At 41.1% G+C, this 27933-nt stretch overlaps 1 protein-coding gene across 10 annotated transcripts in view; it reads left to right on the top strand.

Annotated features, from left to right (window-relative positions):
- Positions 1-27933, top strand: part of TSNARE1 (t-SNARE domain containing 1) — a 673885-nt gene that overhangs the window by 452829 nt on the left and 193123 nt on the right. For 9 of the 10 annotated variants that reach the window (XM_045004924.1, XM_045004918.1, XM_045004919.1 and 6 more), the window contains 2 exons: positions 4313-4385; positions 16212-16294. In XM_045004924.1, the coding sequence (XP_044860859.1) occupies positions 4313-4385; positions 16212-16294 (156 nt within the window). Of the gene's footprint in view, positions 1-4312; positions 4386-7124; positions 7653-16211; positions 16295-27933 lie in introns of all 10 variants that reach the window. The other variant, XM_045004925.1, reaches the window with a different exon arrangement.

Genomic DNA, 27933 nt, shown 5'->3' on the forward strand with positions numbered 1-27933 from the left:
CTCCTTTAGGAATGAGAATGGCTGTCGGAGGAGCTAACATTTTCATTGCTGTTTTTGTGAATATGTTTGAAATGTACGTTCTGTGCTGAAATGGGCTGATAGGATTTATGTTCCAGGCTGTTCTCTCTTTGGCTTTAAGAATGCTGAAGTTGTGGGCATGTTAAACTGAGCCTTCTGTTGGGAGGTGTAACATTCTAGTTAACCGGGGAGTTAATAGTTCTTAAAAGCAGCAAAGAGTCCTGTGGCACCTTATAGACTAACAGACGTAGTGGAGCATGAACTTTCGTGGGTGAGTACCCACTTCGTCGGATGCATGTGGGTACTCACACACGAAAGCTCCATCTGTTAGTCTATAAGGTGCCACAGGACTCTTTGCTGCTTTTACAGATCCAGACTAACACGGCTCCCCCTCTGATTCTAGTTCTTAAAAGAATTTGTAAATTATCCCTGTAAAACCATCTGAGCCTGGTGATTTTCTAGGGTGTTTTTGCTCTTTGTTCTTCCCTCTCCGTATGTATGATAGGTCTAATGCAGCTTGTTTGTGTTCCTTGAAGTGTGAAGCACTGAGCACCTTGCCAGCTAAACATCTCCATCTTCTCCCACCAGTCTAACCATGTCATTCTCTTCTCAGATTCTCCACACTGACTTCCTCTTGTTCACTAAAGCTCATCATCCTCACCTTCAAGCTGTGACACAATTTCATCTCTGCATACATCTCGGATCTCCTTTTGTCCTCCTCCCTATCCACACAGGTCATTCTGGTTGGCACATCATCTGTATCCTTCTCCCAGTTTGGCCTCCTTCCACTTTTTGTGCTGGCTATTTCACATGGAATTCCTTCTCTTTCCTTTTGCACTAAGAGCCTGATTCATTGCCAAGTGAAGTCAGTGGAAGTCTTTCCATTGACTTCAGTAGACTTTGGATCAGCCTTCAATTGGCTCTCTTCTCTTCTCTTCATTTCAATCCCTTCTTAACACATGCTTCCTCTGCAACATCCTGTAATGTTAATCCACTTAAGAGAGAAATGTGTGTTTAAATATACATGGACATACATACATAAGTGCATGGTCTCCGTGTTTCCTAGTACTCTGTTGCTCTGTCTGTATCCAGCTGTTTCTCTTGTTTTATACTTAGATTGTAATCTCTTTGGAGCAGTGACTGTCCTTTTGGTCTGTGTTTTTTCCAGCATCTAGCACAATGGAGTCCTGGGCCATAACCACGACTCCTAGGCACTATAACAAAACAACAAACCACCACCACCCAGCACCACCAACCACCCAGCACCACCAAACAACCACAACCACCAGGCATAGAATATGTGAAACAAGAGCAAGCTCTAGTAAATCAAGTGTTTCTTGTTTCTATGAAGTGAAGGGGATTTGTGAGACACTATATTCCATTGTGAAACATGCATAATATGTAGAAACTTGGAAAATAGAAGTACTTTCATTTTGCAGGCAAACTCCCAGTGACAGGAAAGTTCAGTGGTTCATCATGATGTACTGATTCCTGGCAGGAAGCTCTGAGAATGTAACTCTCGGATATTGTCTGTTCTGAAAGTTGTTTTTTTGTTTGCTAACATATTTCAGTTATTTGAAAACTTTGCAGTGCCTGGTTAAATTATTCAACAAATTCTGTGCTGTGGGTTATATTATTCTGTACTCACCACTTTGCAACTTGCTCTGTTTTGCTTTTTAATACCATAGTCAACAATTTCTAAGTTCATTTCCTTGCTAGCCTTTTACCTTCTGGTGTCCATGGTACCTTCTCTGCTGCACTGATGTGTAGCAATATTGTAGCAAGCATTGTTATTGACATTTGAAAGGGAGATACTGGACTCACAGGGTAGTGGGGGAAGTCTGTTTTGCTCTAATAAATAATTGGGTATAATAGGCAGCAAGCAGTACAGTGTGTGACTAATGTGTAATACATTATCTCTGTAGTTCTTCTTCTCTTTTTGTTTATTCTGTAATATCCTGAGTTTAATGTGCAAATATCAAAACAATATATGCAATTTAATTAGCTTTTGAGGATCAGTTTGGGCGGTATGTCATTTGATCCTTCTGAAACAAAGTTTGTTCACTTGCCTGTCATTGACTTCAGTGTAATTACTGCAGGGATGTATTTTGCATTATAGCCAAATAGTCACCATGAAACCAAATGTACCTACTGATACAGACATTAGTACACAGATGCTATGGTGACTCCATTCCATTGCTGGGACAGACAGACTGAAAGACAGGTGAAATCCTCTCTGGTTCATCTCACGGAAACCAAGTTTTAACTGGAATGTATTTAGTCCCAAGAGACCTATGTGAATGTTGCTTAACCCCCATCCCCACGTGCCATCTCTTTTTTTCACACTTTGCTAATCCTCACTCCCCATAGAAAAACTACAGTGGCACCTGCCTTCCTGGCAATGATTTACTACCATAGTGTTAGAGTGTGATCTCGTGTTACTTAAACTTCATTACTTTCATAAAATATTCCGCAGAACATTTACTAGTTATGAATATTCTCATACATAATTAAAGCTAGACTGCACTTGACAAGGAAGCGAGCACAGTGCATTTTGTGGTGCATTGCCCTATCCTTTGGGTTTTTAGCTTTTGTTTCTTGTATTTGTTCACTTGCTCTGAAATTTGCCATGTTCAGTAATTCACAATGGTTCTCCCAGGCTTCATTACAAATTAATGAGATTCAGATGCATTATATAATTAAGTACTGTTCTACTCACAATCACATAATAAACTTCAAAAACGAATGTGGATACACTTGGAACCATTTATAAATTAATCAAAGGGGATAGTTTAGTTGTCTGACCATCAGGTTGGGGACATTTAGACTCCTTTGCACCACAGATTCTACTCCCAGCAGGCTTAAAGTAGGGGAATAGCCTACTGTTCAGTTAACTGTGTGAGGGAGTCTCTTAAAAGCGATTTTAAATGTTGTGGGAGGAAATCATCTGCTGTGAGAAAACATGTGGGATGAGTCTGAAGGGAGAGAGAAACTACACTTCTCCCTGAGATCATTCCCACATGTGTTGTGGGGAATATGTATGTGTGTTTTTTCCCCTCAGTGCCCCAGTAGAATCAACAAGGTGCTCCTCCCCAAGAACATGTGAATTCCCTGGGATTTAGGGTTGCTCTCCTATATGCCTTATGCCTGTGCACCGGCTCTGAAAACACCTCTCTGCGGAGCAAAGGAAAGTGAATACTGCCAAAAGTGGTTATCATGCATGGATCATGCCCTGAGAGTTTGTCTGCTCCATATGGACATTAATGATCCAGTGACGCTTCACACAGGAGTAAGGGTTTGCTCTTGCTCTGGTGCTATGCATTGTATTTGGCACCAATTGATTAATTCCCGCCCCTGATTTATCTGTGTATCAGAAGTGCTGTATTGTGGTGGCACCTGTATTAAAATATTGTGATAGTTCTGTCATACACTGAGCAGCCTTCACTCACACTCAGCATAATGGTTTTGTATCCTAAGATAGATAGTGAAGCAAAGTCGGATTTTTTGCATGAAAGGTGCTATAAAATTTCAAAAGTTATAACAACACGTTCTGTCCGAGTGCCCTTTTCTGGTATGCTAATAGGAGCCTTTTCTCTATTGCATTCTGTATTACCCCATTTACAGATTAATCATTCTTATTAGAGCTAGAGTTACATGAAGCTAAGATTTGATGATGTTCTAACATGCTAGTTTGTTACAGGCTCTAATTCAGAAACAATATTGCAGTTGCTATTTTTTAATTCAAAGAGTTACTGTTGCTTTAACTAGTTAATTATTTGACACTTTGAAGAGGTGTAAATAGATCCACTCATCACATAGCTTTGCCCTAACTGACCTAAAGAAAAAGAGATTTCAAAATCTGACACTCTTTCTATCAGCTTTCCATTCACTTAATAATGGTATTTCACCACAAGCACGGAACACTGAGAGAACGTAGTTAGTACAGAAGAATCAGCTGTCCTATACGAATGGTATCCCCCAAACACAGCTCCTTAGAAATAGGGGAGGGCTGTTTTTTTGTTCTTTAGTGCTGCACAATTATTCTAAGCAGCTGGGTAGTCTAATTTTTCGACTTCCTCCTTTTACAAGTCAACTCAATTGGTTCAGGTGCAAAGTTTGGTGACTAAAGTGCAACAAATTATGGTGTTATTTAAGGACCCTTTTAAGGTATAGTGAGTATATTTGGTCATCACTGTTCTATGCAGAAGAAAAAATATTCAAGATTGAGAAACTGGGCAACTCTTTTGGGTTTTGATGTATCTGTTGATCATTAACTGACTTTTCACCTTTTCAGAGTGACATGTTGGATGTAAACCAGATCATTAAAGACCTGGCCTCCATGGTTTATGAACAAGGCGACACAATAGGTAGGTATCACCATAGTGTTAAGGTATGTACTTTATTATCTGATTTTGCCATTCAGAGCCGAGGTGGCAACTCACCAACAAAAGAGTTTTAGGGGCCAAAATGATCCCAATGCCATGGCTGCTTAAGACAATTGAGTTGCCACTGAGACCATTCGTCTTGTACTAAAGGGGATTTTGTCCATGGAAATCTCCTTGGATTTGAAAAGCTGTCCTCTGTGATATTTGGGATAGTTACTGGTGGTGGTAGTATAAAAACAGATTGCGCAGGAAGGACAATCCATTGGATCTTGGATACAGGGTGGGGAAGACATAGCCATAACTAGAATGGGAAGACATTGTTAATCTTCCTCTGGAATTGGAATGAAAAATTGTTGTAGCTGCAGAAAAAATGTATAGCTTGATTCTGCTTGATAAAGCTTGAGCCATAATATTCTGACACACACACATAGTCCAAACATATCTCCAGAGCCTGACCCCTCCTTGCTCCCCTGCTGGTAGGGGTTTAGACCATAGTGAGGCAGCCTGCTTGTGCATTGGTGGAAGGCAGGGGAACAGAGGAAATGCCTAGCCATTGACTGTTTGTTCTCCAACATCAAGAGCATCATTGACAGGGAGTGGTGACCAGTGGAAAGAAATGGAGGCAAAATATAGGCGATCCAGATCTTTTAAAATTTCTTGTCCCCTCAGCTCCTTCATGACCGTCTCCTGTTACAGCTAAGGGAAGGAAGGGTCAGATGTGTTTCTCTCCCTCTTGTTTTACAGCATGTATGAGATAAAATGAACTATCCAGTGCCTTAAACAATTGCCAAAATTTCCTAAGAACCTGAGTGTCTAAATTTGGCTCTTAAATTCATGTTTAGCGACCTAAATATAAGAGAAGCCTGATTTGCAAAGATGCCGAGCACTTGCAGCTCTCATAGAAGTCAGTGGGAGTTGGACCAGACCCTAAGAGAGAAATCATAAAAGGAGAAATACTTCCAGTCTGACTATTGATCACACTGTTTCCTTTGCCAAGCACGCAGTCTTTGGCAAGCGTCCATTAAGCTGCAGACATGTCCATCCAAACAGAAATGTGCAGGTGCCATCACACAGACTGTTCATTCACAGACACAGAGCAAAATCAAGATGACATCTGCAACAATTCATTTGTGATCTTGTGCTTGTTTGGCAGCTCTTTTTGTGCCCAGATAACTTCTGGACCCGCTTGGGCTTCAGGAGGTGTATCAGATGTTAATGCCTTGAGGGACATGACAACATACATCAGTGAGTGTCATGACCCTTGTCACCAACTTCCTTGCGGCTAGATTTATTTTTTAAACCGTTATCCATGCAGTGGAAGTGGCCCCAATATTAACTTGCCTGGGAGAAAACAAAAAGCTGTAGAAAGTAGGACCTTTTGTCTTTAAACCAGCATCATGCTTTTACCGCTTTTATATAGGAGGCGTTCTTTTTCCAGTAGCAATGTTAACCTTTTTCTTTCTTTCTGAGTAGCTTTTCAGTCAATCAGCCAGTCAAGATATCTCCTTACTCAGCTGCTGCAAGTTCCCACTGTTTATCTTTTGACGTTAATGTTACACACAAGTGAGAGGAATCAGAAGGTAAAGGGAGTTGAAACACCCACAGTGAAAATTCAGCATTGATGATGATAAGGGGGAGTTCTCACCACGTGCAGGGTTTTAATTTCTGCCTGTTATACACATGAGATGAAAATTCTGCAACTGTGTCTCCTCATTTAAATAAAAACAGAAATACTAAGTGGGGGAGTATCAGGCTGGCCAGCAAAACATACTGTTGTGTCCATGATACAAGATCAGATCTCATACTCACTCGTGCCTGCCCTGGGTTTGCTGGGAGCAATAGAAAGGCAGTTTGTGCTCACCCCTGGGAGGAGACCGTGTTCTTTCAAGGAACCTTCTGTAGCTCACCTAGCTACCAAGTTAGCTAGTTTCTGAGGCAACATGACCACAGCCCTTCTTAAAGGGAGGGAAGTTTGTTGCCATGCAAGGGATGGGCAGAATGAATTAAGGTGGAAAAATGTAGAATCCTTGTGGATGCATCTCTGACATTTTGTATTTTCTGTACATATATCACCATCCCTAAGGATTGTGATCTGTGTTCCCAGTAGCAGTATTTTCCTCTGTTTTAGTGGTTAAATGAATGTGTAACTGAGGATCACAATAGCGATGGGCCTGATTCATTAAAAAATAGTGACACAGATTGCCATTGCATCAGGCACAAAAATCTTTTCAGTCCAGGGCAGTAGCAACCCCGAATAGTTTCAAATACAGATAGATATACTGGATCATCTAGTCTGCCTCCCTGCCTCATTGCAGGACACGATCCATAAATCTATACTGGATCCCCACTAACAGTCCTGTTTTACTCCAGCATTGGTAATCAGTGACGATCACCTGTGAGTGGTTGCTCCTTTGTATAACTGACACAAGCTCTCATGAAGGAAATGAAGTTAACTCCTGTAGTTATGCAGACAGCAATTTCAGTGGCATTGGACTTTTCCCATGTGTTAACTGAGATGTCAACTTCCATGTGACAGGCTTGCACAGCCATGGATCAGCAAGTGGGCGGGAGTTTACATTTTCAAACAGGATTCAGACGTGGGTGTGGGAAACACTGCTTTTTTATTAAACAAGATAAGGTAGGTGCGCAAATCCTCATTTGGAATGTACACGCTACCTTATTAAATAGCATATAAATACCCAGCATTTGGTACCTTTCTAGGAACCAACCTCAACATGTTGACATGCAAGAGAAGTTCCACACCAGAGTCTGCGATTGCTGCTCAGTTGGTTGCTTCTACTTCTGACCCTGCTGCTCGTGGGAATGTTACCATGTTCACACACTATACTGCTGGAACGCCACGTCAAGGACAACATTCGCGGACCAAGACAAGGAAACCCAATTTTAGTCCACAGGAGACTGAAGTGCTTGTGCAGAAGGTCACCAAACACTACCAGCTACTTTTTGGGGCTTTAAGGGGGACCCCTGCCAAGAAGCACAGAGTGTGGAATAAGATCCTACAAGCTGTCAATGTTTTGGGGTATTGCAGACGGGACATGGGGGATCTGAAACACAAATGGCGAGATCTCCGTGGGGTAGTGAGGAAAAAACTTGGGGAACATCAGAGAGCTGCAGCTGGAGGAGGGCCACCACAGTCCCTTGTCCTCACTCCAGTGGAGCGAATGGTAGCAGAAACATTCTCCATTCAAAGCATCCAAGGAGAGGGTCAAGGAGTTGACACCTTGAGAAGTAAGTTTCACTGGTGCAATTATCAGAGCAACATTTACATATACATAAGCACACACACATTCAGCCACTCTACAGTACTCATCAGCTCAAAATTTACTCTTCATTCTCTGTCAAATAATATTTTGTACACTGTATGGGCTGGTTTCTCCTCTCACATACACTCGTGTAAATCAGGAATAACTCCAAGAAGTCAATGTATAATTGGTATTAGTGCAAGGAGAATCTAGCGCTGCATCTGGCAGATTTGAAGGAAACATCATCGACATAGCCGGCAATATCATTCTCATTAGCACATGATTTGGGCGAACACACATCTGTCTATCTCTGGAGTCTGCTATGTGTGTTGCAAGAGGGAGTCCAGGTGATTGAAATAATGTGCACGTTTCATTTTTTAACCCATGACAGCAAAAATACTGCTGTTCTCATGCCCATCAGGAAGAAGGAGATGCTTTCCTCTCTCATACACATAAACAATGTCTTTAGTATCCTGAAACAGTGCAAGAGCCAATTCCTTACGTAAGCCATCCTACATCAAACATCACAAGTAAGTTCACTGCTTGCAGCTTCATCGCATTTCTCACAGCTGAGCGCCAGATTATTCTGAAAGCATTTTACTAGGATTACAACGATTACCTATTCCCACCCCCCCCCATCAGACCATTTTGCCACCAACAGTCGTTCCTCAAGTAGAGCACGTACATACCCCCAACCTGTTTCCTGAAAAGAGCAAGAGATCCAAAGACTGGTACATCCACACAATTAGTCCAAGACTACAGCACAAACACAGGAACTCAATACTTTATTCACCAGCTCCAGCTACCTCTTTGTCATACCTAAAGGTGTACGGATCACAGCTTTCACAGCAAGACCTGCTGGCAGGGAAGGGAAGCTGTGTGACATGAAGATGAGAACTTTCTTCACCCCTGTTTTTCCTCCATTTCTTATCATCACATTTGCCACCCATCCACCTTCTCCTGTTGCTGAGTCTGAGTTGCCTGGTTTTTAGATTTTGGTTGATACTGATATTGCACCTGAAGTCTGGACATCTCGTACTAAGAATAATAAGGCTGAGGACAAGGAAATGTGGTAATACAGCCTGATTTGGAGGCTTGAGTAGTTTAGAGAATTCACACACCTGGTGTCTTCCAGCCTTCAGCGTGCAGGCCTGCCCAGGAAACAGGAGAAATGTGGTAGTTGGTTCATCATCTTGTTACATTGAGGGATAGAAAAAATTGTTCAGTTGGGTCAATAAATGTAGTCCTTGAGCTGGGCTGGTATTTGTTTGAATGCTGCATTGTCATTTCCCCCCAGTCTTAATAAATGACTCTATGAAAGGGAAATGTGTTTGTATTGATGTAAATGTGGGATCACTGAGATTATTTGTTTTGGGGGTTGGGGGAGCACCCTGCACCTGCCACCACCATAGCCTCTTCTGTTCCCTGGAACCAGCCCTGTTTGGCCAGCATCATTTCCTATAGCTGGGTACTTCCATCTTGACTCAAAGTCTGATGTCTTTTCAAAAGAGTGATGCTTCATTTGCAAAGTCATGGGATTTAACATGTAGCATGCTTAAAAGAGTTTACACACCATCCTGGGATCCACCAAAAAGAGCCATCACTCATGTCCTCTGCAAGCCTCTTCAGGTCCCTTTGGAAGACTCTACATGTATGTTCCATGGCTGATGGCTTAGTGGCACAGGAATTTCTTTGTTATGAAGAGTCCTCTGGAGACTGGATGGAGTCTGCTATCAAATACAATAAAACAAGAGAAGTTGAAAAATCAGACAGATGGATCATTAACTAAACTGTCCTGTGGCTGAGTTGGGACATCTGAAAAATGAATGCATCCTGGGAATGGTCCCTGAATACCTGAACTTAACATTTCTGGTAACCTTTGTACAACAGAATGGGGTCTACATATTCATATCCATTCAGTTGGTAACACTTCCTAAATATCAGAGGAGACAATTATATTGATGGATATATTTATGTACTCGTTGGTTCTTTGTGCACTGCAGAATCCTCACTTGGCTCTTTCATGTCTAGCTGTTCCTGGGGTAAGACATGGAGTTATGTGTCAGAGCAGGGCACCACTTCTCCAGAAGTAGTGCACAGTGGCAGCCAAGTCGTTCTGAAGTTGCTACTTATCTATTTCAGATGAGGCACACATTTTTCATTTTATTTTGAAGACATAACCCAGAATCTGTTGAACCAAAAGTGTATACCTTGGAGCCAGTTTACTCTGTCTTCTTCTCAACACAACTATGACTAGCAGCATTATTATAAACAGTACCATGCATTGTAATAGCATATTTCTCAGGAGGCAGGCACAGGTTAGTTTCATCTTCTCTGTTCTTCTCATTTCACCCATAGTGGCAGGGGGTGCAAGGAATGTGTGAGCCTTTGTGTTTTATGTCTCTGTGTTTAAAAGTCTATGGGTACATCTATACTACCCGCCGGATCGGCGGGTAGCGATCCATCTATCAGGGATCGATTTATCACATGTAGTGTAGACGTGATAAATCGATCCCCAATCTCTCTCCCGTCGACTGCTGAACTCCAGCAGTGCGAGAGGCGGAAGCTAAGTCGATGGGGGAGCCACGGCCGTCGATCCAGCGCTGCGAGGACGCAAAGTAAGTAATTTTAATTCAATCTAAGATACGACGACTTCAGCTACGCTATTCTCATAGCTGAAGTTGTGTATCTTAGATCGAACCCCCCTCAGTGTAGACCAGGCCTATGTCTCTGAGTTTCTGTCTCTTGCCTCCGTGTTTGCACATTCTTTTTATGATGCTAATGGTGTTAGGAAGACAGTGTGTGTGTTTTGTAAAGAAAAGAGTAATGGGTGATTACAGACTTATAAGTTTACTAATGCCTAAAGAGGTGTCTGCTGTTCTGTATTTGATCTTCTTAATGTGACTGGGTTGGTGTAGTTGCAGCTAAGGAGCCAAGTAATTTTGTACAAAAAACTAGCTGCGTGGACGGGGGTCTCTTCTTTTTATGATTTTTTTTTGGCCCGGGGGGTTTGTTTTGTTTTTTTGCCACCGGTAGAATTCTCTGCTGCTGTGAATATGCAGCCCAGTTCATCTGAAGTTGTTATCAGGAAGCTGCACTGCTGTGCTCTGAACTCCCAGAAATCCTGTGATTGAGCTGGAAGGGTCATAAATGTACAACCAGCTGAGTTGTTGGTTTATTTCTGCTGGTAGGCGTCACAGTCTGTCTTATAAGGGTAGTGTGTGGGATACCATGTTATGAATAGGTTAAGTAAATCAGACCAACCATTGCAAGGGAAAGACAAATCATAAATATCATGGATTTTACTTTGGAGGCAAAATTCAGCATTTCCAAAATAATAAGCAAACATACACACCTTTTTCGTGAATGAATCAGACACATTGTCTTGATATTTTCCTCTGACTGGGAAGAATTGACACCTTTGGATTAGTCCGCTGAGTTATAGGAGTAGATAGATTATACATTTGAGTCTCTGAGATTTTATTTTTATTTGTTTTTGGCATAATTATAGGCTTGAATGGACTTGCAAAATATTCTGAGATTGATAATGCATGTAAAATGAATTTTGCATAAATGATAAGCTATTGACACTCTGATATAATTCTGCAATTTGCATAGGTTTTATGGAGGTTTAAATATTTCCAGACCACATTTTAAGGGCATCTGTCATTTACTAAGCAGTTCAAATCACCGCCATGTCTGGGACTAAAGTTAGGTGCAGTAATGTTAATGTGAGTACACTACTTTACACCCACTTCTGCTGGTATAAACTACGGCACAGGGCCCTTGAAGGCAAATCCAGCAAGCAGCAGGTTGTGGCTTTTCATGGTGGTTATAATGTCTGCTCCACTTTGATCTTCAAGGAGTCAATAGAGACATTTTTTAAAAGTGCTGGCTGGGTTCACTCATTTGGCACAACATCTTGGCATGGGGCTTTTATGTTACCCTTTGCGGAAATCAGAGCTGCCATCTCCCATGAGAAGCCCTGGGATAGGGTAGAGATGTGGCTGCTGGCTGCCCTCCATTGGGGATTAATACCCCCAGGTCTTCGTGGCTTAGGGAGCGACAAATTGCACCTCTTTAAGTCAACCTGATCCAATTACCATAATTTCTAAATTGGAAGAGCGCATATTTTACATACTCTATAGACCTGATTTTGCAGGTTGACTTACACGTGTTTAGATATGACCAAACACTGTCATTGTAAGTTTTACTCTGGAAGAACTCCCATATCTACCAATGAGAATTCAGTCCCCAATCCAGCACGGGGCAAAACAGGATGTGTCCTGTGAAGTGCTCTTTGAGTTAAGGATTTTTCTCACTAAAGCATTTTCATCAAAAAGTGGCCTTTATCCAAAAAAGGAACATTTTGACCTTATGTTCCATTTTTCACATCTCACACCATATTTTTACTGACATTTTTATGGAAATTTTTTTCATACAAATACAGGTATCATTTTGTTTAAAGCAACGTCATGAAAAAAGTTTTGGAAAACAGAATGGACCCATTGCAAACCCTTCAAAAAAGAAGCAATTTTAATTTTGTTTGCAAAATCCTTCTCCTGTTTTTCAACCAAGCCTAACACAAATACCTGCCCAGTGAAACCAGTTAATAATGGCCACTGTGAGGACCCTGATTTTGTCCTATTATAACCGGTGACTGTTCAGCACAGTGCAACAAAAAAAGAAAAAAACCCACCACCCCAAGCACTTAGACTTAGATGCCATTAAGTATAGAATTCACTTTCACTTATGTAATTTCACATAGAAGATTTTGCTGTCTGTTAACATGGGTTGATCATAGACACCAGATGACCTTAAGCAGAGATGTGACAGGACAGGGTCTCATTCTGGTCTCTTTTGAAGTTACAAATAGTTGGAGACCTTCTTCTGGTAAGCACCTCGTGTGGTTTATTTTATGGTGTTCTCCCCACCACTTTCACAGAGGTGTGCAGCCCCCTGTTTACAGTTTCATACTGTCCTTAACTCCCTTAGCCAAGGAGGGATTACACAGAAAGGGTCTTCCTCCTGGGAGATCCCTCTGGGCTGTGACTCTGAAAGCTTCCCTTTCTCACCTTCCCTGCCTTCCCCTGTCTTTTCTACCTTCTGCCTAATGGGCTAATTAGCCTTTTAGCTCTCCACATCCCAGCCCAATTCATCAATTAGGTCCAGTTCTTCTTAATCAGTTCTACTTTAGAGCAACTAAGTAGAGTTGCAGTGGCCAGAGTGCTGGATCAGCTGTTCTTTCCGAGCTCTCTGTCACAACACGTTATCACTGTAATGAAATAAAATGCAAATCGCAATGCTTAACACTTCAGTAATGTTATTCTCGTCAAAAAAATTCATAATCATTGATCTATGAGATAGGAAGGATTAAGGCCCGTTTGCAAATCACAGCCCAAGTGACTTGGGTGAGGCCACACAATGAGTCATTGTAGCTGGGATCATCCTGTTGTGTGCATGCAGGACATCCTATTAAAATCAGTGAAGTGGTGGACAGATAATTGACTAGATGCCCCAGTAATTCTTGGCTGCCATGTTTGTGTTTTGACACCTAGACTACATCCCTCTCACTCTCTCCCTTGTGTGTAAATCAGTGGAAATCACTAGTTTGCACAGGACTTGTCTTCACTGCTAAAAAAGGTGCATTTTTTACCTCAGGGTGTCTAACACACATGAGCTGTCCTGAGGTAAATCCACAGAGAAGACCAGGCACTTCCGTTTTACCGCCTGGTAAATCACATGTTTAACAGCTTTATACCTCTTCCAGGGGCTGACTTTGGCGAGTTTACCTTATTGTAAAACTAAAGCGCCTGGTCTTCACTATGTTGTTTTTCCTTGGGATAATTCATACATGTTAGTATCTCCAAGGTAAAGAATGCATCTGTTTTTAGCAGTGAGGACAAGCCCACCACATTACCTATGTATGCCTCATTTTTCATGCAGTGCTAGCTCTGTAGTGTTTTTCCCCTGCCCCTTAGGATTGCAAGCTACTATAGCAAATGTTAATTAGGACCTTTCATCTCAAATCTTTTGTACTCCTGGCAAAGCTGGAGTTCTGGACATTAGAGGAACCTGCCAGCTGGGCAGGCAGCTTGCCCAGTTTTTTGTTTTTCCTCTGTAACATCACACCATTACGTATGTAACATTTAGGTCATCATTCAGTAAAGATTCCTTGTACTCTGGGTGTTTGCCTTGTGGAACAATTTAACATATAGTGTTTGCAAAGCATGATGCCGGTTGTTCTGGAAAAAACCTCATGGAATCTAAAGAATTTTGTGTTGCTCTTCCATGCTCAAAAAGTTATTTCCCTAGGAAAAGGGCTTGTTAAATTGCAGCTGTTCATGAAAGAAGAGGTGCAATGTCCTGGGATCCTAGCTAACACTAGGGAAGAAAACAACAAGCTCTTTTTCTTTGATTAGACAAATCAGATTACTCAACTTTTTTTGAACTTCGATATAAGGCTGTTCCATTATCGAACAAAGACTAACTGTCCTCTTTAAATATATCTCCTGTAAACTGGCAGCCTTGCCTTGCTTTATGCTCCTGAAATGAGCATGTCTCCTGTTACTTGCTATGGCTTGTTTCAGATTGTCACTTGTTTCCTTATTTACCTTGTGTCATGGCCCCTCTCTCCAACCCAGGTACATGTGTCTAACTCCCAGGCAGGGCCGGCTCAGGCTTTTTTGCCGCCCCAAGCGGCAAAGGGAAAAAAAAAGAAAAGAAAAAAAAAGCCACGATCGGCGGCATTTCGGTGACAGCTCGATCACGCCGCCTCATTCCTCGGTGGCAATTCGGCAGCGAATCTTTCGCTCCGAGATGGACTGAGGGACCCGCCGCTGAAGATCAGGATGTGCCGCCCCTTCCCATTGGCTGCCCCAAGCACCTGCTTCATTCGCCGGTGCCTGGAGCCGGCCCTGCTCCAAGGGCTTGTCTACATTGGGAGATTATACTGTACTAGAGCACGACCTTGTGGAGTTATGATAACAGAACTTTAGACAGGATCAGCTCATGTAAACTGTTGTAGCTCCATTGACTTGCATGGAGCTGCACTTATTATACCAGCTGAGAATCTCTGTAGACAAGCACCGTCCTGTTTAGCATTGTCCCAGCTGGCATGATATTCTTAGCGTATGCACAATGTGCCTCATGTGACACATGACCAGGATTCATCAACCTTAGGGCTAACCACAACTAGCTGACAAAATGTTACACCTGATATTCCCTGTCTATGCTCTGTGCTAAGTCACATTTAGCATCATGTTATCTACCTTGACTCCTCAGAGTTGTATTTTATCACAAAGTAATTTCCCAGTGTAGACAAGCCCATATGGACAGCCATGGAAGCCGGGCACTCATGTTAATTGCTATTTACCAAGCACTGATTAAATTCCCATAGCTGTACAGACATCAAGAGAGAGACACTCCCAGCCCCATACAGCTTTCTCTGCCCTAAAGAGCATGCTCAGGCACCACTCTGCTCTTCCCACCCCAGCTCTTTGGTTTCCAATGGAAAGGACATGCTTTTTTTCCATTGTCTGTATGATAATCTACTGCTAGAAACTCCTGAAATACCTAGGCACTGTGAGCTGATCTAACAATGTCCAACAGAAAAGAGATCAGAGGTAGCACTGGATGGTAGTGCTTTAGAACATGTGTGTGAGAGTGATTTAATGCCACTTTTTCTGCTAGCACTGAAAACAAAAGGGGGAGAAAAGAATCTGTCATTATTCCAGTAGTATACTAAAATTAACATGACTGTAAACGAACCCTTTGGGCTGATTGATAGATGGATAGAATTATAATAGCTCTCATCTGTCCTTGTGAAGGCAAATTTGATAGGCTTCTGGGCCTAATCCTGAGCTCATCATGCAGTTTTCACTCCATTCCCACTGAGACCAGTAGTCGCTGTGTGCGTGTCTCTGAGGGAACGAATTGGCCGTGACTATGGTATTTCTATTTGAAACACAATCTAACTCTTAACTGCAGCTTTTGCAACATAGATGTTGGTTTCTAAACACAGGACTGGTGTCCATTTAAAACATTGCTTTCTTTGACTGGCATGTATTGATTCCTTCCCCCACCCCCAACTGGCTGCGCTCTGTAGTTATCAATCCTTCTTTTCCAAATGTTTTTTTCTTCACTCAGAGGTAAAAAGTGAAGATCTTTATAGCAGGACAAATCAAGAAGCACAAACATATCCCATTTTAGAATGTAACTCCCATCCAGTAAGATTACCAGTCGTATAGAAGCCCTGATTCATTGGAGTCCATGGATTCTTTCCATTGGATCAGGCCCATAACCTTTCCATTTTGTATGATATTCACCAATTACTCTGCCTCTGTGATGATTTAGGCTCCTTCTTTTTGCCAAATGTTGGGTGGCGCTTATGGGCACCCCCTCGCTTTCCGAACTTGCAGACAAAAGGACGTGTGGATCTTTCCTGTTTGTTCATGCCCCCCGTTAAATTACTGCATTGTTGTTGGTGTGAATTATTCCTTTAGCTTTTTACCATATAATTACCTTCTATTATCTTAATTTACAGATAGTATTGAAGCCAACATTGAGACTGCATCTTCTAATGTAGAATCAGCCAATGAGCAGTTGGCTAAAGCCAGTCAGCACCAAGTAAGTTGGTCTAAAAAATCCATTCAGTACATTCAGTAACATTATTTAAAATAAAACAGTTGAAAGCTGTTTTATTTCCATGAGCACATGGCACAAACTCTGCTGTGTTCGTGCGCTACCAGGAAGTATAATAAAGAGTAGTCTAAGTGAAAGCTAAAGTCTTTCATATGATTAATGGACTAGTGTTGGCAACTTGGATTTGGAGCAGTCATTTAGAGATCTGCATATTAGAGGCATTTCCTAGTAGAAAACTGAGCAATTAGCTACTGTTGTTCTTGGAAGGATGGCATAAAAAGTGCATCGTTTAAGCATATATGTTCTTCTTACTGGAATGTTTCCCTATAATCAAGCAACTCAGTGTTGCCAGCAGACAAGATGCAGTTGGTAAATAATGGGTAAGGAAATGGTTTTCAGCACCTTTTAAGGAAATTTTCATTTTGTTGTCATCAGAGCAAGAGTAAATTACACTAAAAAAAGTTAGTCTTGTTTGAAAATAGCTGGACCAGAAAGAACAGCTTGACTTTTTGAGGTCAATACTTTCTAGGCATGAAGACAGGGAGAAAAAAATCCCAAATACATTAAGGCTTCATTAGTACGTACATTGGATTAGACAGACCAAAAGTTGTTAAGGTAAACTTTGTTTTTCTGAAACATAAATGTATTAAAGCCCAAAGTTAGAACCTTCTCTTTGCTAATTAGTGTAGGGCATAATTCTGAAGATCTTACTCAGCAAAACTCATTGGGAGTTTTGCCTGAGTAGAGACTGCAGGATTCTGTTCATGGGAGATGAAGTAGTATGCTTTTTAAAGTCTGCCCTGATTGTCTGATCATAGGTGCTGTAGGTGATTAAGCATGTAATATTAATGTCTGTTCAGGCAGAAGCATTTCTGTGGAACATTGGCACGACCTAAATCTATAGAGGGGAAACACTGGCTATATGTTTGGGCCAGAAGCACACATTTATGCACAAATCTTGTAGTCAATAATGCATTATAGGCAATGTTGTGGTTGGAATAAATTGAGTATGTTCATGAATTACCCCACATGCCTGGAACAACCCAAGATTACTGAACTCTGCCTAACAGAATTTCCCTGTCCACAAACTTTAGATATGATCCATGGGATTGTACGCTGGCCTCTTTGTAGAGTCTGCATTCCAGATCCCTCAAGTTCATAGCATAGTGAACAGAATATCCTGTATGGCTAATACTATGCCAAACTAAACCAGCGTTTTACATACTTAGTGTTGGATGTTTATAAATACATACTTGAGACAGACTGATGAGCTGGATGACTTTGTAGACCGCTTGGCTTGAAAGGGGCTGCACTGGTTGGAATGTCACACCCTTTAAAGCCATTAGCATGCCTTGCGATGCTCTATGCTATCTCCCTATGTAGCTCACTTGTTTTATTAAACTGTCAGTTTGCCATTGTATATTCCTATTACCCACAACCTATGGCATGTTGGGGTTCTCCTGTAAATGCAGGCTGGGTTACATGCATTTGTTACGTATCTCTTCTTTATATTCTTTATGAATGGTTTGAAATATTTGAGTTTGAGACTGACTGTAGCCCTTAATAAAGGGATTTCTGTTGGGAATAAAGTTAAAGTGATGGGTTACTTAGCATAGTGTTCAAACAGAGCATAGAACGGTAGCTTCAGCCATGCAACGTGGACCACTGGCCGCAACCCAGACATGACCATAACAAAGCATAAGCAAATAGCTTTTCTTTAACTCTTCCAAAATAGTTTTCATCCAGTGATAAAAATATTTAAACAAATGCAAGTATGCTCCGGCTAAGCAACTTTGCCTGGTACTTTACTTTTGCAACTGTCTTCCCCTCAGCCTAAGATATCTGTGCTGACAGCAGCAGTTTGCTTCTCTGCTGTGACTCCCCCCATCCTCCCTCCCATCTGTCTATCTATCTATATGGAGGAAACTGGAAATTTCTCATTACATAAAACCCATGCAAGAAACACACTGTAGCTTATCTTCAGCGGCTTTGCGGCCTCCCCTGTTTGCGTTTGTGCTTGGAGACTTGTTCAATTTGCCACAGATGTACTGGCAGAAGAGGGGCATCTGCTTCATAATATGTGTATATGTGTATGAACACAGCCTTGTGTACGTAAGTGTACTTGAATAATAATTTATCTCTTTAGTAGCAGACAAGAATAGCTGGTCCAGTGGTTAGGGCACTATTTTAAGACTAGGGTTCCAGGCGTGAGTTCAAGTCCCAGCTCCCCAACAGATTTTCTGAGAAACCTTTGGCAAGTCATTTAGGCCCAGATTTTTAAAGTCTTTAGGCACTGCCTAAATCCTTTTAGAAAACTGGAGTTATGCTCCTAAATCAGCTAGGTGTTGCAATGCCGAGTGCAGCAACACCTAAATACCTTTACAAATCTGGGCCTTAGACTCTCTATTTCTCAATTCCCCAGCTGTAAAGCAGGGAAAATAGCACTTTCCCACCTCATATTGTGAAAATAAATATTTTAAAATGTTGGAGTGGTCAGATATGATGATGAGAGGGGCACATATGTCTACCATAGATAGAGGTTAATACACATACACTTTGTAACTATCCAGGAGTTAAATGAAGAGAAATAATATCTTAATAGTGTGTCTTGAACTCTTGGCAGCTGCTGTAAATCTCTATAGCTCCATTGACTTTTGATTTATACCGGTTGAGATCTGGTCTGCTTTATCTGGACTACAAGCAGGGGAAGTGGTGGGTGAATTTCTATTGACCACGATCTTATGAGTGAAAGAGGTGCTACGTTAGCCCAGAGGCATAACCGAGTTAATTATTTCAGTGAGGATGTTCAGTGGCCTGGTATAAATGTGTGTTCCTCATTGGACAGGCTTAATCTTCATAGTGGACCATAAACTGAATATGAGTTGTCAATATGATGTAACTGCAAAAAATGCGAATATGATTCTGGGATGTAGTAACAAGTGTGTTGTTTATAAGACATAGGAGGTAATTATCCCGCACTACTTGGTACCAGTGAGGCCCCCAGCTGGAGTACTGTGTCCAGTTCTGGGCACCACACTTTAGGAAAGATGTGGACAAATTGGAAAGAGTCCAGAGGAGAGTAACAAAAATGATCAAAGGTTTAGAAAACCTGACCTGTGAGGAAGGTTAAAAAAAACTGGTCATGTTTAGGCTTGAGAAAAGAAGACTAAGAGGGGAACCTGATAACAGTCTTCCAATATGTTAAGGGTTGTTATAAAAAGGACAATGATCAAATGTTCTCCATGTCCACTGAAGGTAGGACAAAAAGTAAAGGGCTTAATCTGCAGCAAGGGAGATTTAGGTTAAATATTAGGAAAAACTTTCTAACTCTAAGGGTAGTCAAGCTCTGGAATGGGCTTTCAAGGAAAGTCATGGAGTCCTCATAACCGGAAGCATTTAAAAACAAGCTGAACAAACACCTTTCAGGGATGTTCTAAGTTTACTTGGTCCTGCTATAGCACAAGGAGCTGGACTTGATGACTTCTCAAGGTCTCTTCCAGCCCAATGTTGCTATGAATCTATAATTCTAGAGACACAAAGGGTAACAAAAAAACATTCTACAAATACATTAGAAACAAGGGGAAGACCAAGGACAGGATAGATCTGTTACTCAATGAGGGGAGTGGGGGAACAATAAAAGAAAATGTAGAAATGGCAGAAGTGCTAAATGACTTTTTTGATTCAGTTTTCACCAAAAAGGTTAGTAGCAATTAGATGTCTAACATAGTGAATGTCAGTGAAAGTGTGGTAGGACCAGAGGCCAAAATCGGGAAAGAACAACTTAAAAATGACTAAGACAAGTTAGATGTCTTCAAGTCACCAGGGCCTAATGAAATACATCCTAGAATACTCACGAAGCTGACTGAAGAGATAGATGAACCATTAGCGATTATCATGGAAGACAGGAGAGATTCCAGAGGACTGGAAAAGGGGAAATATAGTGCCAATCTCTAAAAAAGTGAAATTACAGACCAATCAGCTTAACTTCAGTACCTGAAAAGATAATGGAGCAATAATTAAGCAATCAGTTTGCCAACACCTAGAAGATAATACAGTGATAAGTAACAGTCAGCAGAGATTTGTCAAGAACAAATTATGTCAAACCAACCTTCTAGCTTTGTTTGACAGGGTAACAAGCCTAGTGGATAATGGGGAAGTGGCAGATGTGGTATAACTTGACTTTAGTAAGGCTTTCGATACTGACTCGCATGACCTTCTCATAAACAAACTAGAGAAATACAGCCTAGATGGAGCTACTACTATAAGGTGGGTGCACAACTGCTTGGAAAACCATTTCCAGAGTTATCAGTGGTTCACAGTCAAGCTGGAAGGGCATATTGAGTGGTGCCCAACAGGGATGAGTTCTGGGTCTGGTTCTGTTCAATATCTTCATCAATGATTTAAATAATAAGCTTATAAAGTTTGCAAACAATACCAAGCTGGGATTGGTTGCAAATGCTTTGGAGGATAGGATTAAAAGTCAAAATGATCTGGACAAACTGGAGAAATGGTCTGAACTAAATAGGATGAAATTTAATAAAAACAAATGCAAAGTACTCCACTTAGGAAGGAACAGTCAGCTGCACACATACAAAATGTGAAATGACTGCCTAGGAAGGAGTACTGCGGAAAGGGATCTGCGGGTCTTAGAGGATCAGAAGCTAAATAGGAGTCAACAGTGTAACACTTGCAAAAAAAGCAACATCATTCTGGGTTGTATTAGCAGAAGTGTTGTAAGCAAGACACAAGAAGTAATTCTTCTGCTCTACTCTGCGCTGATTAGGCCTCAGCTGGAGGATTGTGTCCAGTTCTGGGCGCCACATTTCAGAAAAGACGTTGACAAATTGGAGAAAGTCCAGAAAAGAGCAACAAAATTGATTAATGGTCTAGAAAACATGACTTACGAGGGAAGATTGAAGAAATTGGATGTGTTTAGGCTGGAGAAGAGAAGACTGACGGGGAGACATGATAACAGTTTTCAGGGACATAAAAAGTTGTTGCAAGGAGGAGGGAGAAAAAAATTTTCTCTTTAACCTCTGAGGATAGGACAAGAAGCAATGGGCTTAAATTGCAGCAAGGGAGGTTTAAGCTGGACATTAGGAAAAACTTCCTAACCATCAGGGTGTAAGGACTGGAATAAATTGCCTAGGAAGGTTGTAAAATCTCCGTCATTGAAGATCTTTAAGAATAGGTTATACAAACACCTGTCAGGGATGGTCTAGATCAGAGTTTTTTCAAACTGTGGGTCGCGGCATGTAAGGAGCAGGTTGCCTTCCCAGCAGTGCTCCCATCATAACTACTTTCTGTTCTCCAAGCTGAAGCATTACTTGTCTGTACACACTAACACTAACCAGCCCCTTTCAAAAACCTCCACCCCCTCCAACCCCACCATCCACTTCCATAACTGATCTCCTCACTTTCCAGCTCTTCATTCCTCTTACATCTCATTCTCTTGATCTCCTCTCCTTCTACCATCTCATCTCGCTCCCATTATCCCTACATCTTCCTTCTCTACCAATTCTGGACTTTTCTCAATCCCTCATCCCCCCACCCCTTTTTTTTTTCATTTTCAGGGTTGACCCTTTGCTGCCATCATCACAGCTACCTTGAACAGTCTGTTCACTTGCATTGATCCTACTAATTTGTTTGTCCCATGCAGGTCAAATCCACCTTGTCAGGATGCCTATATTCATGCTCTATGGTCTACTTCCCCGCTTACTCACAGGAGTCCTTTCTAACCTTTTTTTTTTTAATTTAAAGTGAATTTAGTAATGTTGTATTGCAGCATTGCGGGTTCAGCTCTGGTGGCAACAGTTTCCAGCTTAGCAGAGTGAAAGTCACCTCTGCTACTTGCTTCAGATTTAGGGTCTCTATAAAGACATATACATACATTGACAAGTACAAGGTCTAGTTTGTTTTGTCAATTTTGTTAAAGTTACAATTAAGTTTATGAGTACCCAAGCATATAGAAATCCTCTAAAGACCTATGCACAAGTTAGAAATATAGTCATACTCACATCCTTAATTATATTCTTAAGGTTTGATGGCTGCCTTGCCAATTGGTCATCAGTAGAGGGATGGTTCTTGTTGGAGTTTTCCCATAGGGAACTCATTTTACCCAATCTGCGAGATCTCTTTTCAGTTGTGATTCTGACTACACCTAACACGCTCTGCATGTGACTTGTACTCAAAATTACTCTTACAGTTAATTATTTGCAATGCTGCTCATTGGTACATCTCTTCCCATAATCTTGTATCATAGGGTCACTTACTTATGTCAGCATTTCTTAAGCTTATTGCCTAGTATGGCTAAGCTAAAACATACAAGCCTGAGCCTGTAGGCCATGTGTTTCTGCCCTACTTACCTAGATACCTAATGCATACGTATCCCGTCTGACTACTGATCAATCTATTATTCTATTGTCCTACAACTTAAATCTATTTAGTATACAAGTATTATATATGCTTGTTAGTTAATCATAACATCATACAACACACAATCAATGAATGATAAAATGAAGTAATGGGCTACACCCTTATGCCACTCCTTGTCCACGGTTCCTGCCTACTCTCATACTTCTTTATTGTAGCAATCTCCTGTGAACTTGCAAGGTATTTTGGTATGAACAATGCCTTTTACAATTAAACTGTATTGTGCTTTAACGTCCAATGACAAATAGGCTGGTGCAGGTGGTTCTGATAAAAAGTGTGCTTTCTTTTCTGCCTGCTCCAGTGGCTGCATATGAAAGGCGGGCTGAGATTACAGATCGGAGAGTGTTTTATTCTGAAGCATCTTCTTTCTGTGTGTGTGTTTTATTTTATTGTAAATGCAGCCCATTACAAAACAGCTGCTTACCATTGGAAATGGTATTCGAGTCAGCTGCAGTCCAAGTGATAAATGAGATGAGTGAATGCAGGAATTTAACCTCAGCAAGGTCTGAGCCATAACATTTATTTAAACCCATCTTTTCCTCTAAACAATGGATCTGTGTGATCAAATTTTTATTGGGATAAGGTTTGTTTAGGGCTTTCAGATGGATGCTTGTGAGTGGTAAGGGGCAGTTTTGCAGAAGAATTCTGATAGCATCTAAGTATCTCTTCATTCAGACTATCAGGGGAGATGATTTCTGTAGCTTGGTGTTAGTTTAATCATCTTAATTTTTTAATCCTGGCCAGTGGTTTGTTTACAAGAAACAAAATTGGTCCATCACGTGTTTTGGCCCAAATGATTCTATGTTTCCATAAGAGAAATGTACTGTATAGATTGTACAGGAGGACATATCAATGAGGCAGAGTCTGTTACATAAGGCCAAGAGTGAATTCAGCCTGATGCATACTGGGCATAATAACATCAGGATAAAATAGTTTTACATAAACTAAATTTATCATGGTTGCATATTTAGGAACATAACTTTTTGTAAGGAATGGTCATGCCATAAGCACCTACTAGAGCTAGCAAACCAGCGAGACAGCTGCAGGAAACAGGTGACTTAGTAAAGTTAGGTGTGTTGACAAGGCCATAGTGAAGTCATGATCTCCTCAGGAAGGGGGGATTCTATGTTTAAAATATCAGACCAGACATTCTTCATTATATTTAGACTGAACCATTTGACTTGAAGGGAATTATAGACAATATTGTCAAGCTGACTCAGAACTAGAGCATTTGTGGGGTTCATCCCCGCTGTTGGTAGGAGTTCAGAGTTTATGCAGTATGATGGCTTATACATCTGCGAATGGGGCTGTGGTACATGTCCACATGTGTGGGTGAACGTGTCTCTTTTTTCCACCTGGATATTTATGTTCAATATACTGACTAAGCCCCTGAACCTACTTTGCCCAGTACTCATCAGCTGAGGTTACGCTGCCAACTCATCTTTCCTGGCAACGAACTATGGCCTGTTGAAGTGCTTTCCTAAGCAGCAAAAAAGTTTCTTTTTTTTGTTATTGGGCAGCTACAGGATATAATTTGGAGAGCCCAGTTCTTAAAATCATCTCAAACATTCATGGAAGTGCTTTATTTTAAAAATAAACCCATGAACTGTATATCATTACAAATAAATGGTGCTAACTCTTTAAAAATGTCCAGTATATGTATGTGTGAGCAACATGGCCATGCAATCATACCTCCTAGTTTGTGATCTTCTCATATCTTGTAAACTCAGGGGGCTTGAGATTCACTTCTGTTTGGATGGGGGATCTTCAAGAAGCCCAGAGCATATTGCAATGAGTCATTTTAGGATGCAGTCCTTTCTCTCTGACTCATTGCCGAGTCAGTGTCCCAGCATTGAATTAGGGGCTCTGCTTCTGGAGAATGGTGCCTTTCAGATGAGATGGAAAACAAAGGCCTTGTTCACTTATGGTAATTAAAGAGCCTGTGACAAATTTTGCAACTATTGGGGTACTAGTTAACTAAGAGAGAGTATCCAGAATGCTTAACGATCTGTTTCTGATCTCATGTACATACGTGTAACTCGGGACTAGGTCCATTGAAATCCATGGAGTTTCACCGAGGTGGAAAAGAGAGAGGAATCATGCCTTAGAAATCTAACCATTTCCTGCACTGCTGGAAAGTCCTTGTGTCTGATTTTCATTTACCTTAAGATCCCCTATCTCTGAGTGTTGTGAGTGTAACTGAGAATCAGGCTCATTGAGTGCAACAGCAGCAGCTTACAGTATAATCCATTACTACTACTATTTGGTATATTTATTTCGTAATATTTTTATACTTCTCAAGCCAATGAGGCCATTGGACCTGATTTTCATATACACCAAGGCCCCTTTACATCACACTGGCAGTGTAAAGGAGCCTTAAGGCTTGTCTACATGAACATTTAGTTTGTGGCAAGCTGGAGTGTGAGTCTTACCCAGCACTATCCTGCTGCACACTAATAGTCTGTGTGTACTTTGCTGATGGACACTAACAGTTCCCTGGTGTGCTTTGATCTATTCCTTTTCAAAGCAGGGTTGATCGAAGCACACTGAGGAGCTTCAGCAGGGGCCAAGTGGACACTTAATGCAACACCCCAGCTTGCTGCAAACTAAATGTTCGGTAAATACACGCTGAGTCGAGAGTCAGGCCCATTGACATTGAAATCCATTGGGATTTTGAGCTCTTGTTCTTGTGCATGCTATTTGATATGCAAACCAGATACTTGGTGCTAAAACCTTACTAAAATCCTGATCCCGAAGCACTAAAATCAGAGGACAGTTTTGCAATAACTTCATTGATGTAGGATTTTGTCATAAGTTAGGTGCCTCTTTGTGATTATTGGCATCCTAAATGAGCAACATATTGAGGAACTGAAGCTGTTTGATAAATATTTAAAACCAAACCTCTGCTCTAATCATATCAGACTATCAATCCATCTGCTGACCTCTGGTATCTTGTCTCTTTCATTGTTTGACACCTAGTGCTGACACCGAAGGTAAAATCTCCCAATAATGCATTTAGGGCCTGATGGCAAAAGAAAGAGTCCGACTGAATTCAGTGGGATTTGGATCAGTCCCTTAGCCTGTTTGGTCCCACCTCCCGAATCCTAAGATTTGATTTTCTGTTTCCTGGCTTGCATAACTACCAACAATGCCATTACCGGCCATACTATTATACAGATCTTTTTAAAACCTACCCTAATAATTTACCAATATCAGGGAACTCCGCAAGATGACTTTACAGCATAAAGAAATATTTGTCTTTATTTGTGTGAAACATACTTGTGTATCTAATAAGGCTTTTGTAAGGTTAAGTTCATATTTGTGCTGCTCTTTCATAAATGTGACATACTATGATAGTGCTACGTATTCTTCATTAAAACAGTTTTGCTATTACTACCATTTAATTCCAGCATCCTTCTGTTTTTCATATTATGTGATAGTTAAAAGAACAGGGAAACTGATATTTTCCCCCCCTCTGATTGTTGTTCAGAATCTGACAAATGTAATTTACTATAGGGATACATTTAAAAAGAAGACCTGATATTTTCCCCACGTTTTAAGCAGAGGTTGAAACTTGTTTGCTAAATTAAAATCGGTGACTGTTTAGGTGTATTTGTAGCACTCTTAAAATAAAACAGCCATTTAAATACTACTAATTTGGGTTACTTAGGTTTTTTTTTTCTTTTTTGAATGTTGTGTTCTATAAAATTTTCACAGATCCAGAGACAGTTTGGTTCAATTAAATCCGTGTAAATCAACAGTGATTCATTTGGGCCCTATTCTCCTGGCACTTGCACATGTTTCACACAAGTGTAAATTTAATTGACTTCAGTGCACAATGATTTGCTCTTATTTACACAATGTATAAGTTAGAGGAGACGCATGCCCTTCACCCCATAATTCACTCTGTGTAACCTACAAAGCACCAGAAACTTATGTAGCCGGACACCAAACTCCTAGAGGGAAGCGTGCCACCCTGTAGACCAGAGTCAACAGTGATAAAAAGATGATGCAAGTTACCTGTAATTAGATCAGAAAAGAGGTATAATTTGTCACGTTTTAAGAACGAGTTCCTCACATACAGAGAGGCCCAAAGAGCATGCTGCGATAGAAAAAGCAGCCAACAAGGAGGTTGTAGATAAGTGGTCCCATTCCCTCTACCGATCCTACACCCACTTTATCTTGAACCCTTCTATTGCTTTTCTGGCTTCGTCCCCTCTCCTCTCTTATCCCTAATTACATCCCCTTTCCTGTGACTGCCAGATTGGTTTAAGTTACAGTTACATGCATTCCCTGACCAATTTACACCCCGTCTTACTTCATTGCTGAATTTGGCACCAGGACTTCTATGGGAGTTGCACCTGCTGACTATCGTTCTAACAGCGTAACTGAAGAAAAGACCTCTGGGAATAATTCTTTACCAGCAGGGAGTTGCACAAGATGATGTAATGGACCTATACCTCCAGCTATTTTGTGTCACTCTAGTGCCGCAAAGCAGTTGCAAAACCCTGTGTAACCGGCCAGATAAATGCGATTCACAGCAATTTTACCCCACCAGGCTATACCCGTGAATCTGGCCCCAAATATCTTTTCTGTCTCTTGTTTGCATGATTCTTACCATCTGATGCTGTTAACCTGCCTTTTTAAGCAGCTATAACGCTAACATGCAGACTCTCTAGGCTTGTTTCTGTATCACGGTCATGGTTGTAAATAAGGAGCAGCTCTAGTGAAGTCAAGGGGGTTTAACTGTTTTAAAAATGTAAGTGAGATTGGGGTCAGACTCTAGGAAGGTGATTCTCCTTTTGTGTAATTCAGGAGTAACTCCCCTTAAGTCATTGGAATTGCGCAGTATAAAACTGCTGCCCGAAAAAAATGGGGTTTTCCAGCTGTGTGATGTTCTGAGCCTGAGAAAGTCCAGTGAGCCTGATTCTCTTCAGACCTACACCAGTTTGACTTCACTGGAGTTACTCCTCAATTATATCAGGGCTAATGAGTGGAGGATCTGACCCAAAGCTTATTTCAACCTGTTAAAAGAGTGTGGCCCAGATCCTCAGCTGGTGTAAATCAGCATAACTCCATTGAAGTCAATAGAGGTATACCAGTTTACACCAGCTGAGGATTTTATCCTTGTGTGTCTCCTCATTTCTGTTCCAGTGACACTCCAGTAACATCAAGCCCCCTCGTATAATGTT

This window comes from Mauremys mutica, chromosome 2 (assembly GCF_020497125.1).
Source record: "Mauremys mutica isolate MM-2020 ecotype Southern chromosome 2, ASM2049712v1, whole genome shotgun sequence".
Lineage (NCBI taxonomy): Eukaryota > Metazoa > Chordata > Testudines > Geoemydidae > Mauremys > Mauremys mutica.